The sequence below is a fragment of the Oryctolagus cuniculus genome, chromosome 3 (assembly GCF_964237555.1).
Source record: "Oryctolagus cuniculus chromosome 3, mOryCun1.1, whole genome shotgun sequence".
NCBI lineage: Eukaryota > Metazoa > Chordata > Mammalia > Lagomorpha > Leporidae > Oryctolagus > Oryctolagus cuniculus.
The window spans coordinates 120,825,202-120,835,627 of NC_091434.1; the positions used below are offsets into that span (position 1 = coordinate 120,825,202).

General features: G+C 59.0%; 2 protein-coding genes and 1 non-coding gene across 4 annotated transcripts; 2 read left to right on the plus strand and 1 right to left on the minus strand.

Moving 5' to 3' along the window:
* Positions 1-815: 815 nt before the first annotated feature.
* IMP4 (IMP U3 small nucleolar ribonucleoprotein 4) lies at positions 816-5,618 on the minus strand. 2 transcript variants are annotated; one of them, XM_008258450.4, is made up of 9 exons: positions 5,463-5,618; positions 5,246-5,354; positions 3,617-3,700; positions 2,957-3,066; positions 2,726-2,858; positions 2,483-2,637; positions 2,305-2,399; positions 2,148-2,221; positions 816-2,062 (listed from the first exon to the last, which is right to left on the minus strand). In XM_008258450.4, the coding sequence occupies exons 1-9, from the start codon at positions 5,463-5,465 to the stop codon at positions 1,950-1,952; spliced, it is 876 nt and encodes a 291-aa protein (XP_008256672.1). In that variant the 5' UTR covers positions 5,466-5,618; the 3' UTR covers positions 816-1,949. The 2 variants fall into 2 exon arrangements, with proteins under 2 accessions (XP_008256672.1, XP_069927663.1); XM_070071562.1 differs by having other exon boundaries at positions 5,452-5,578.
* A 106-nt stretch (positions 5,619-5,724) lies between these two features.
* On the plus strand, positions 5,725-9,444 carry CCDC115 (coiled-coil domain containing 115). Its single transcript, XM_002712274.4, has 5 exons — positions 5,725-6,342; positions 6,419-6,522; positions 6,601-6,683; positions 7,171-7,302; positions 8,577-9,444. Exons 1-5 carry the CDS (start codon positions 6,232-6,234, stop codon positions 8,687-8,689), a joined length of 543 nt encoding a protein of 180 aa, XP_002712320.1. The 5' UTR covers positions 5,725-6,231; the 3' UTR covers positions 8,690-9,444.
* Positions 9,445-10,058: 614 nt separating this feature from the next.
* On the plus strand, positions 10,059-10,130 carry TRNAE-UUC (transfer RNA glutamic acid (anticodon UUC)). Its single transcript has one exon. It is a non-coding gene; the product is annotated as a tRNA-Glu (tRNA).
* The last annotated feature ends 296 nt before the right edge of the window (positions 10,131-10,426 follow it).

Here is a 10,426-nt window from a genome sequence, read left to right on the forward strand (position 1 = left end):
GGGCACCAGTTCTTCTTCCTCTTCCAGTCCAGCTCTCTGCTGTGGCCCGGGAGGGCAGTGGAGGATGGCCCAAGTGCTTGGGCCCTGCACCCACATGGAAGACCAGGAGGAGGTGGCCACTGTCTCTCACTGTCTGTAACTCTACCTGTCAAATAAGTAAAAAAAAAAAAAAAAAAAAAAAAAGGCAGGGCCAGCATGGTGGCATAGCAGGTAAAGCCACTGCCTGCAGTGCCAGCATCCTGGATGGGCGCCAGTTCAAGTGCCAGCTGCTCCACTTCCGATCCAGCTCTCTGCTGTGGCCTGGGAAAGCAGTGGAAGATGGCCCACGTCCTTGGGCCCCTGCACCTGCATGGGAGACCCAGAAGCTCCAAGCTTCTGGCTTTGCATCAGTGCAGCTCTAGCCATTGCATCCAATTGAAGAGTGAACTGGCAGATGAAAGACCTCTCTTTCTGCCTCTGCCTCTCAAATAAATAAATAAATCTTTTATAAAAGGAAAATGAAATGGGCACAGGGTCAGCATTGATGCAGCAGGTGGAACACCAGTATCCCATATGGACAAAGGTTCAAGTCGTGGCTGTGCCACTTTTGACCCAGCTCCCTCCTAATATACTTGGGAAGGCAGCAAAAGATGGCCTAAATGCCACCCCCTCAGGAGGCTCAGATGTAATTCCTGGCTCCTGGCTTCAGCTTAGCCCAGCCCTGGCCATGACAGCTATCTAGGGAGTGAACCAGCAGATGGAAGATATTTCTCTTTGTCTCTCCCTCTCTAACACTGTCTTTCAAATAAATAGATAAATCTTAAAAAGAAAAAAAGTACAACAATAAAGCAAAGATTTATTCAAAGACAAATAGGCAGAGGATCTGACTAGACACTTCTCCAAAGACAACAGATAAATGACCAAAAGGTGTATTCATCATCACTAGTCATTGTGGAAATGCAAATCAAAGCCACAGGGAGCTATCATCTCACACCTGCTAGGACACTCACTCTAAAAACAGTCAGTATTGACAGGGAGGTGGGAAAAGGGAACAGGCACAGGTTCGGTAGCAATGGGAATGGGAATAGTCTTCATGGAAAACATACGTGGGTTCCTCAAAAGGTTAAAAATATAACGGCCACGTGATCCAGCGATCCTACTTCCGGGCACACACCCAGAGGAAACGAAAGCCAGCATTTCCTGGAGGTGTCTGTTATCCCAGGCTCAGCGCCGCACGACTGCGGATGGCCAGGATACAGAACAGCCCCATTGTCCGCGGGCAGTGAATGGGCACAGGCAGCGTGGTGCGTACGCACGTTCTTCCTGTCATTTGTAACAGCGCCAGTGAGCCTGGGGACACAGAACTCAGCGATACAGGGACGACCACTCCATGATGGCACGGAGCTGAGCCATCTGAACAGTCACTCGCAGAAGCACAACAGAAGGGTGGCCGCAGGCGCTGCAGGGAGGGAGCCGGGGACGTGCAGGTCCAGGAGAGCAAATTTCCATCATGCCCATGAAGTGGAGTACACACACGCCTCATGGGGCAGCAAGGCTGGGGCAGGGGGTGGGCGCTCTGCAGGGCCCTAACAAAGACCCTTCTCCCACCGGGCACCTCCTAGTGTTTCTGAAACCTGTATGAGCACTGTGCATGTTGGGCCCATGGGTACGTACCGGGAACATGGGCGCAAAGAGGGGAGCAGTGTGGAGAGGCCTGGGGGAGATCCCAGCCTCCAAGTGTCCCCAGGGAGTAGAGGGTCCCACAGAGCACTAACCTGAGGCTGCCGCCCTCCACAGAGATGGCTGGAGCCAGTACACTGCCGTGAACGGACCGGCCCTACCTCCCCACTCAGAGGCTGGCAGGCTGCGTGACAGAGAGTCTCTATGGGGATCCCTGCATCCCGCACAGTCCCACACTGGAGCTCCGGGGCTCCCCGGGTTCCACGCCCATGTGCTGACTTGCAGGCGGCTCACTCGGCACTCAGGAAGACCCTCTTGCGTGCGGTGTTGGTGTAGGGGTGCCAGCGCCACTCCACATCGGCCGTGGCCTCCTGCTCCAGCGTGCCCAAGCGGATCATGTACACTGGGGGAAGGGGGACAGGGACGTCACCACCAGCACAGCAAACCTCCTCCCCTCTCCAGGATCCGGAAGAAAGCCCCACACTCACGCTTCAGCTCAAAGCGTGGCCCGACCTCGGTGAGCTCCACGTTGCGGTGGTCTGTCTTCTTGTAGACATGGTGCCTGCGGGGACAGAGCCAGGGTAGGGGGTGGGTCGACCGCAGCCATGCAGGGACACGGCAGTCAGGCCCAACCTGCAGACTTACCGGAATGAGATGTAGTCGTCCTGGTTTGCAAAGGTGATGACCCGGTGGCTGTCGTCTTTGGGCACAGGGAATAGATAACGCAGTATGTCGGAGACCTGGGGCACAGGGAAGGGGAGTGTCCACGCCTGGCCTGGCCTGGCCCGGCCCCCAGCTGCATCCCGAGGGCCCCCAGACTCACGCGCTTGCCCAGGCGGGAGGTGAAGCCGTGTGTGATGAGGTGGGGCTTGGCCTCCGACATGGTGCCCAGGTCAGGGATGTCGTGCCGCATGACCACATTGCAGAGCGTGAAGTAGGCCGTGGGGCCGAAGGGCAGGTGGCTGACAATGAGCCCCACTGCAGGGGGCAGCCGGGCAGTCAGAGTCCCCGCCTACCCCCAGCCTGCCCTTCCCCTACCCCACCCTCCCGCCGGCCTCAACCTCACCAGGTGTGCCTCGGTGCTCGTGGACCACCAGCAGGTCAGTGACCCCATTGGCTTTGCAGGCTCGCACCAGGGCCCCCACCTCATGGCGGCCTCGGTTCATGCGCTGCGCACCCGGGAACACCAGCTTCAGCTCCTGCACAGGGACCACAGCGTTCGGTCAGGACGGCGGCGGGGGGGGGGGGCGTCCTGGGTGTCGTCCCCCCACCCCACTCACTCCCAGCCCACCGGTACCTTCGCAAACATCTTAAGGCGGGAACTGGGGTCCCGGGAGGTGGTGATCATGATTTTGGGGTCCTCAACCCCCGCCCACCGATATTCATCATCCATGTGGCTGGTCACACCTGTCAGGAGCATGAGGAACAAGAATACAACGCTGCTCTGGGGTGAAGGGCTACCGTGGGGCGGCCGGCTCTGTCGGAGAACGAACACACGGACACACACACACACGCGTGAGCGCGCAGTCGACGAAGGAAGTCTCCTGTGGGCGCTTGTGGCTGCCATGTCAGTGCAAATCCCAGCTCTGCTAAGGTCTACACCAAGTATCTGTAAGGTTTCAGATTCCTTTCCTCCCCGTTGAATTACACAATGAATGAAAGGTCAGACTGCCAGCGACGTGCTGGGGACACTGTCCAGCCCCGGCAGACACTCCAGGGGCAGAGATGACCAACAAGAAGCAGCGGGTATGCGGGGGTGCCACCGTGTGTGCAATCGGGAGCACCATGCAGACACAGGGGCGCTGGGGGACGGTTCCGGGGGTGACTGCTGTGCCTGTTTCCTCAGCCAGGAAGAGCCCAGCGTGTCCAAGAAAGACACAGACAGAGAGGCCAGCGGTGCTGTACTGGGGACAGGACTCAGATCCCAGGGGCAGGGAGGGCCACATGGCATAGTCACCTTCACCGCCGGCATCATCAAACTCCAGGGATCCCTGCAGGGCCAGCGCCTCCCGGCGGAGCTCGGTGGGGATCAGGCGGTTCTCTGCAGAGGAAAGACAGAGGGGCTGAGCGACACACAGCACGGACCCTCGGCTTCCACCCACATCCCAGCGCACAGCCCCCCGGAACCTGACGGAAAGATCCCTGCTCCTTTTGGAGCACAGGGGATGCAGGGTAACTAGGAGAGGAAGATGGCAAAGCAACACATTCTGGCGACGTGTTAACCTGGGAATGCTGGGTCCTGAAACTTCACTTTCTGGGCTTCCTGGCGCTCACGAACTGAAGGCTTTCTAGCTTACCGCAAGCACATGCATTATTTTTAAAGCCAAATGGATGGGTCAGCATTCTGGTGCAGCAGGTAAAGCTACCACCTGCAGCGCCAGCATCCCATATGGGTGCCAGTTCGTGTCCTGGCTGCTGCACTTGCAGTCCAGCTCCTGGCTAATGCTCCTGGGAAAGCAGAGGAAGAGAGCCCAAGTGTCTGAGCCCCTGAACTCATGTGGGACACCTAGAAGCAGCTCCAGGCTCTTGGCTTGGGCCTGGCCCAGCCCCAGCCATTGTGGCCATTTGAGGAGTGAACCAGCAGATGGAAGATCTCTCTCTTTGTCTCTCCTCCTATCTCTATAACTGCCTTTCAAGTAAATAAAAAGCAAATCTTAAAAATAAAGCCAGATAGCACAACTTTTTTAAAAATATGGATTTCTTAAGGCCTCAGCAAGGAGAGCACTGAGCGAGATGCACCGAACGCCTGCAGGTGCATGGCCTCAGCTGCTTTGGGTCAGAGGTTCCTCAGGACCACGGCTGGGTGGGCTGAGGTGCTATGCTGGGGGTGCCCTCCCTGGGGTCCAGAACTCCACCTGGGCACACCCTGGGAACCCCACTGCTCCCCAGACAAAATGGGTGTGATGTAAGAACAAACAACAGGAAAAGAACAGTTTATTCTTAAGTCACACTCCTAAGTTAGGGAAAATATTCCCAAATCCCAGTGTAATGATCGCTTGTCACTTCTTAAAGGTAGAGGGATGTGTCACCAGTACGTAACACCATGTGTACACTTCACAGGCCTAAAACCAGGGGACCACAGAGTGAATGCAGGTTCTTCCGAGGAACTAGGGGAATGCACTACCATACAGAAAACAAAGTTCCATTGGCAGAAGCACCAACAAAACAGAGATAAACCCGGCATTTCCAATCTGGCATGTGTGCCACAGACTCCACGCTGCAAGTGGCAATGAAAGATTACTGGGGCCAGCGTTGTGGCACAGTAGGTTAAGCCTCAGCCTGAATCGCCGGCATCCCATATGGAAGCCGGTTCGAGACCCGGATGCTCCTCTTCCAATCTAGCTCTCTGCTATGGCCCGGCAAAGCAATAGAAGATGGCCCAAGTCCTTGGACCCCTGCACTGCCAAGAGCAGCAGGAAGAAAAACCACGGCGGGGAAAGGCCCTCCAAGACTCCGCTAAAACATCCACGCTGGGGACGAGCCACGCGGAGGCTACAGCGCACAGGGCGGCTCCGCGACGCGACACAGCACGGGCAGGGGTAGACCCACCGGGAGCCGACCCCGCCCGCTCGACCCCACACCCTACCTTCGAGCGCGCGCCGGACCTTGTCCTTCCTCTCCTGGGCCGACCGCTGCGCCTCCTCGCGGGCCTTGCGGTACAGGTACTCGCGGCGCAGGCGGGCCTCGCGGCGCAGCTATCGAACAACAACTCCGGTCACCACCCGCCCCAGGCCCGCAGCCCCAGCGCCAGCCCTCGACGAACCGCCGCCCCCCGAAAAGAAGAGCTCCAACCTCACTCCTACCATGATGGGTGCCCCTTCCACGTGCGAGGCAGGAGAGAATGTGGAGACCGCTTGAGCGGTGCTGCCCTCACTTCCGCCCTCACTCAGGAAGGGCGCTCCGAGGCTTCGCAGCAATCGCCTACTATTGACAGCGCCCGAAGTTAAGGTGGCGAACAGAAGAAGGGCGCCTCCAGGCGATTGGCCAGTCCGGCGCGCGTGCTCGCTGGAGTAACCAATAGGCTGGAGGCAGAACGCTGTCACGTGACGTGGGAGGGCCGTTAACAAATACGTCGGCCGCCGAGGGCTTCCGGAGCGGCTACCCACGGGCGATAAACTGCTACAGCAGTCATGATTGACGACTCGAGAAAACCTATCGGCTGTAACAGTAACACAGAGAATAATTGGGAAGGTACCTGAAGGCGCCTTCTGTAATTAAAGCCACTCTTTCCTTAAAATGGTTGCCAAACGGCTTCGCCTTTTTCCATTGCTATAGTGGTAGGATGATTTTTAAAATGCCACTTCCTCCACATTTAGCCCTCGTAGACTGTGCAGCTGGTTGATCTACTTGGGGCATTAATTGAGGAACTCGGCTCCTATACTTCCCGCCGGGAGCCTGCCCTTAAACTGCGTGATGCGATGAGAGTCTAGATACCGTTGGCGTGTCCGGGTCCTTTGGATGGGAACGCCCCCTTGGGGCGTGTCCCGCATGCCGATTGGCTGATTGGGCGACCTGAAGGAGGCGGCTCCAGACCCGGTCCTCAGCCGACCCGAGACCGAGTGTGGCGGCCCCATGGCGGCCCGGGACGTGCGGACGGAACTGGATTCGCTGATCCTGCAGCTGCTCGCGGACTTGGAGGAGCTGGAGGCGAAACGGGCGGCGCTGAACGGCCGTGTGGAGGAGGTGAGCGCCGGGGGTGAGCAGGGGGTGGCACTCGCGCGGAGGTAGACCGAGTCTCCAGGCTCTCGCTTCTCCACAGGGCTGGCTGTCGCTCGCCCAGGCGCGCTACGCCATGGGTGTCAAGTCGGTAGGCCCCCTGCAGTACGCCTCCCGCATGGAGCCCCAGGTGTGCGTGTGCGCCAGGTGAGGAGCCTTGGGTTCCGGAGCGGGTGGGCAGGGTGCAGGGCCAGGCCGCCGACACTGTCCCTTTTCGTCCTCCAGCGAGGCCCCGGACGGACTCCAGAACTTGCGAGTGGTGAGAGCCGGCGCCCAGATTCCGGAGGAGGTGGGGCCCCGCGAGGCAGGTGAGCCCCCTCCCCCTCTTGTCGGGGCCCCGTCCCGATGTCACGGGCAAAGTGCACACGCAGTCCAGGAGACGGTTCCGTTCAGGTCTGGAGATCATCGTGTCTAAGTAAGCGGAGGGTTACAGAAGTGTTGTAAGCGGTTTGCTGTCCAGGGAACCGGAAGTGCCCATCTTGTGTCCGAGCGACCACCTGCCGCTCCCAGTTAAGCATCCCTGAGACCGAATGGGCAGCTGGCGGGTCCGTGGCCCGTCAGCACGTTCAGGCAGGTGGGTAAGGTCGCTGTGTGGCCTCGTCCCGGGCAAACAGGGGCCTGTGAGGGAGCGAGCTCAGAGAGTGTCATCCCAACCCTGGGAGGCAGGCTGGCTGTTTCCAGGAACGCGAAAGGCCGGGGTTTTCCAGCCAGCAGTGTTTTCCAAGAATCACGAGCTCACCATTAAGCTCAACACCGTTTCCCAACCCCAGCCTCCTCCAACGTCTCCTTCCCCAGCTCTGCGCCGGCGCAAGGGCCCCACCAAGACGCCGGAGCCTGAGTCTACCACAGCGCCCCAGGACCCCCTGAACTGGTTTGGAATCCTGGTTCCTCACAGTCTGCGGCAGGCGCAAGCCAGTTTCCGGGATGGTGAGTGGTCGCCGTCATTCTGGAAGCCCAATCAGGAGTAAAAGGGACAGACCCCTTCCCTAGACGTCTGTTTTGTGGAGGGGAGAAAGACAGGGTGCAAAGAAGTAGGCCCTTAATGTAAAACTTGTGGGGAAAAAAAAAAAAAAAACACAGACTGCGGGGTGGGGGGTGGGGGGGTGTAGAGAGGATCTCATGTTACAGGAAGGATGGAGGCGGTTGGTACAGTGGCAAGGCCAGGAGCTGAGGGCAGGGGATCCAGGCCTCTGGGCCCAGGTGATGCAGGCCCCAGAGAAGAGGACCCTGGGAGTCCGAGGGTAGCTGTGAGCAAGAGATGGCACAGTCAGACTCCCAGAATAACAGGCATTGTTTGGGTCCGGCACTTGCTGGGGACAGACTGGAGAGCAGGGGGAGGGAGCTGGTGCCAGGAGCAGCCAGGTGTGCGATGCAGGTGGAGGCAGTGGAGGGGCACGTGTGCCTGGAGGGACCTGCGTGCGTTTTGAGAGTAGAAGCCCCGGTATGTGCTGACCAATTGGATGTGGGGGTCAAGGGGAGTCAAGGAGAGTCCACAGTCTCTACCAGATGGATATCGGTGGCAGCAGGGTGTGGGTGCAGGTGTGTTCTGAGTGAGGTGTGGTGTCCACCATGCCCAGGGAGAAGCTGAGTGGGTAAGTGGGCACACGTGCCTGGAGCTTAGGAGAGGCCCGTGCTGGAGACACATTCAGGAGCCCACTCCATAGTGCGGTGTCTGAATGACCATGTGGCTGACACAGATGCAGGGTTAAAGCAGACACAGGTTGAAATCAGCACGGGCCTGGGGGTGCAGAGAGGAGACTGAGGAGCGGCACCCAGAAAGCGGGGGTGCTGGAAGCCCAGAGGAGAACGTTTTCTGGTGGGAGCGATGGAATGTGTGGTCAGCACTGCTACTAAGCGGGCCACCAACAGAGCAGCATGGACAGCAGCTGTTTCTGTGGACACTGGGCAGAAAGCGGATCCGGGGTGTGGACTCTTCTGGTGGAGGGAGAGTGGGTGAGAGCAGTGAGGGCCTGTGACCGGCGGAGGGAGGAGCTAGGATCTGTGACTTGCTAGTGAGTCCAGGGGGCCAGGGAAACCTGAGGAGGAGGTGCCATTGTAGCATCCCCCTAAAGGAGGTGAGGGTGATGAGGGTGTGGGCTCAGCATGGTTGTAGAGCAGCCAGGGCAGGCCCCCTGCCTGGAGCTTGTCATGAGCTGTATGGAGGACAGAGGCCACAGTGACCCTCTCTGCTTCTTCTCCAGGCCTGCAGCTGGCTGGGGACATTGCCACCCTCCAGATCCGCATCAGCTGGGGTCAGAGCCAGCTCCGGAAGCTCCAGGAGAAACTCAGGCAGCTTGAACCTGGGGCTGCCTGACCTGCGAACCCAGGGGCCAGGGCCCAGAGCACAGCTGTCCAGGGATGTGGCTATCTCGCCTGCCGTCTGCCTCCTTCATGAAGAGCCCCTGCCCCTGGCCGCAGCCCAGCTAATGTCCCCTCCTTCCAATGTCCCTGGTTTCCACGTTTGAAACTCGGTTAGGTGTGAAGTTTGAAGAGGAGTAATGTTGAAAACCACTGCTTTGAGACCACCTCCAGGCCCATGTTGCCTGGGGCGGGTACACAGGCTGCTCACTGCAACAGTCATTTAGATGGGTCAGCTGAGGCTCCACTGTGGGGGAGGGGAGGTGGCTGCCACGGCAGGGAAGACCCAGAAGTAGTGCTTCCGGCACACTGGCTCCTCAAAGGGGCCGAGTGGAGGGCGGGAGCTCCAGGCTGTGGCTGCACCGACCTCGGTTGTCAAGGGTCCCGGTTGTCAAGGGTCCCGTGAGGAGAGACCCTCGGGGCTTTTCAAAACCTGCCTTTACCTTACCCGGAGCGAGGCCAGGCCTCTGGTCACGTGTTGAGGGGCCATTTGTGTTTCCCTGTGCGGGAACTCTGCCCTCGATTCCTTTTTCCACTGAGTTGGTCTTTTCGGCCATCTCTAGGAGCTCTTTCTGTTTGGGGGGAATTCGTCCTCTGTTCATAATACCAGCTGTAAAATGTTTCTTTCCAGTGTGTCTTTTAACTTGGCTTATGGGGTTGCTCTTTACAATTCTGTATTATGAAATAAAACCTCGATCAAATTGCACAAAACAACGGAATGGCTTAGGAAGTCGGGCGTGTCAGCGGTCGGGGCCGCGGCTGAGCAGGGCTGAGCGACAACCCGTGGCCGGGGCAGGGAGTGGGGCTGCGTCTCGCTCGCCCCTCCAACGCCGGCCTTCCTGACCACCTGGGGCTGCAGCCCGGACCGGGGCCGGACTCGGAGGTGGGCTGGGGGAGTCGGTTTCCCGCGGCGCCTGAGTGGGAGCCTCCAGGCGGGACGGCCCACCGCAGCGTGGGGCTCATGCCGGCATCCCGCAGTCCACGCTGGGCCAGCTAGGGAAACAGGCCAGAGTACGGACGCGGCCGCAAGCTCGGGCCACGTTGGGACCACAAAGTCTGCCTGGGCACACCAGTCACGGCCTCGCGGGCACGCTCCGCAAATGGGCGGAGGGGGACAGCAGATTCCCGGCAAAGCGCGCTCCACCCGCCGTCTTGGCTTCGGGTCACAGTGCGGATGGGGCCGGGGCTGGCGCAGCCGCAGTGAGGACCAGCTGCCGGCGGGCGGGGCGGGGCGCGCGCTGTGGTGCGCAGGCGTGTTGGGGAGGTGCGCGCGGCCACGCTGATGTAACAGCCGTATGCAGACACAGGAACCACCCATCATCAGTTCCCATATGGTCTAGCGGTTAGGATTCCTGGTTTTCACCCAGGCGGCCCGGGTTCGACTCCCGGTATGGGAACGAAGAGTTCGTTTTTCCTTTTTCTCGTTTTGTTTTTTGCTTTCCTCCTTTCTCCTTCTACCCTTGGGAAAACTTGCTCCTTGCCTTTGGTTGCTACCTGTGGCTTGGAAATATCCACGTGGGTTTTGTTTTTAGGCATTACAACAATTTGTCATTGGAAGCTAAGTAGTTTTCCCCCGTTTGAAAGTGGAGAAGCCGAGCCCCAGCGACTTCAGGGGCGCGTGCTGTCGCGCAGTGATCCAAGTGACAGTTTTCATCACAGGGTTAGCTACTGTTCCGTCCATCAGTAGCTCACT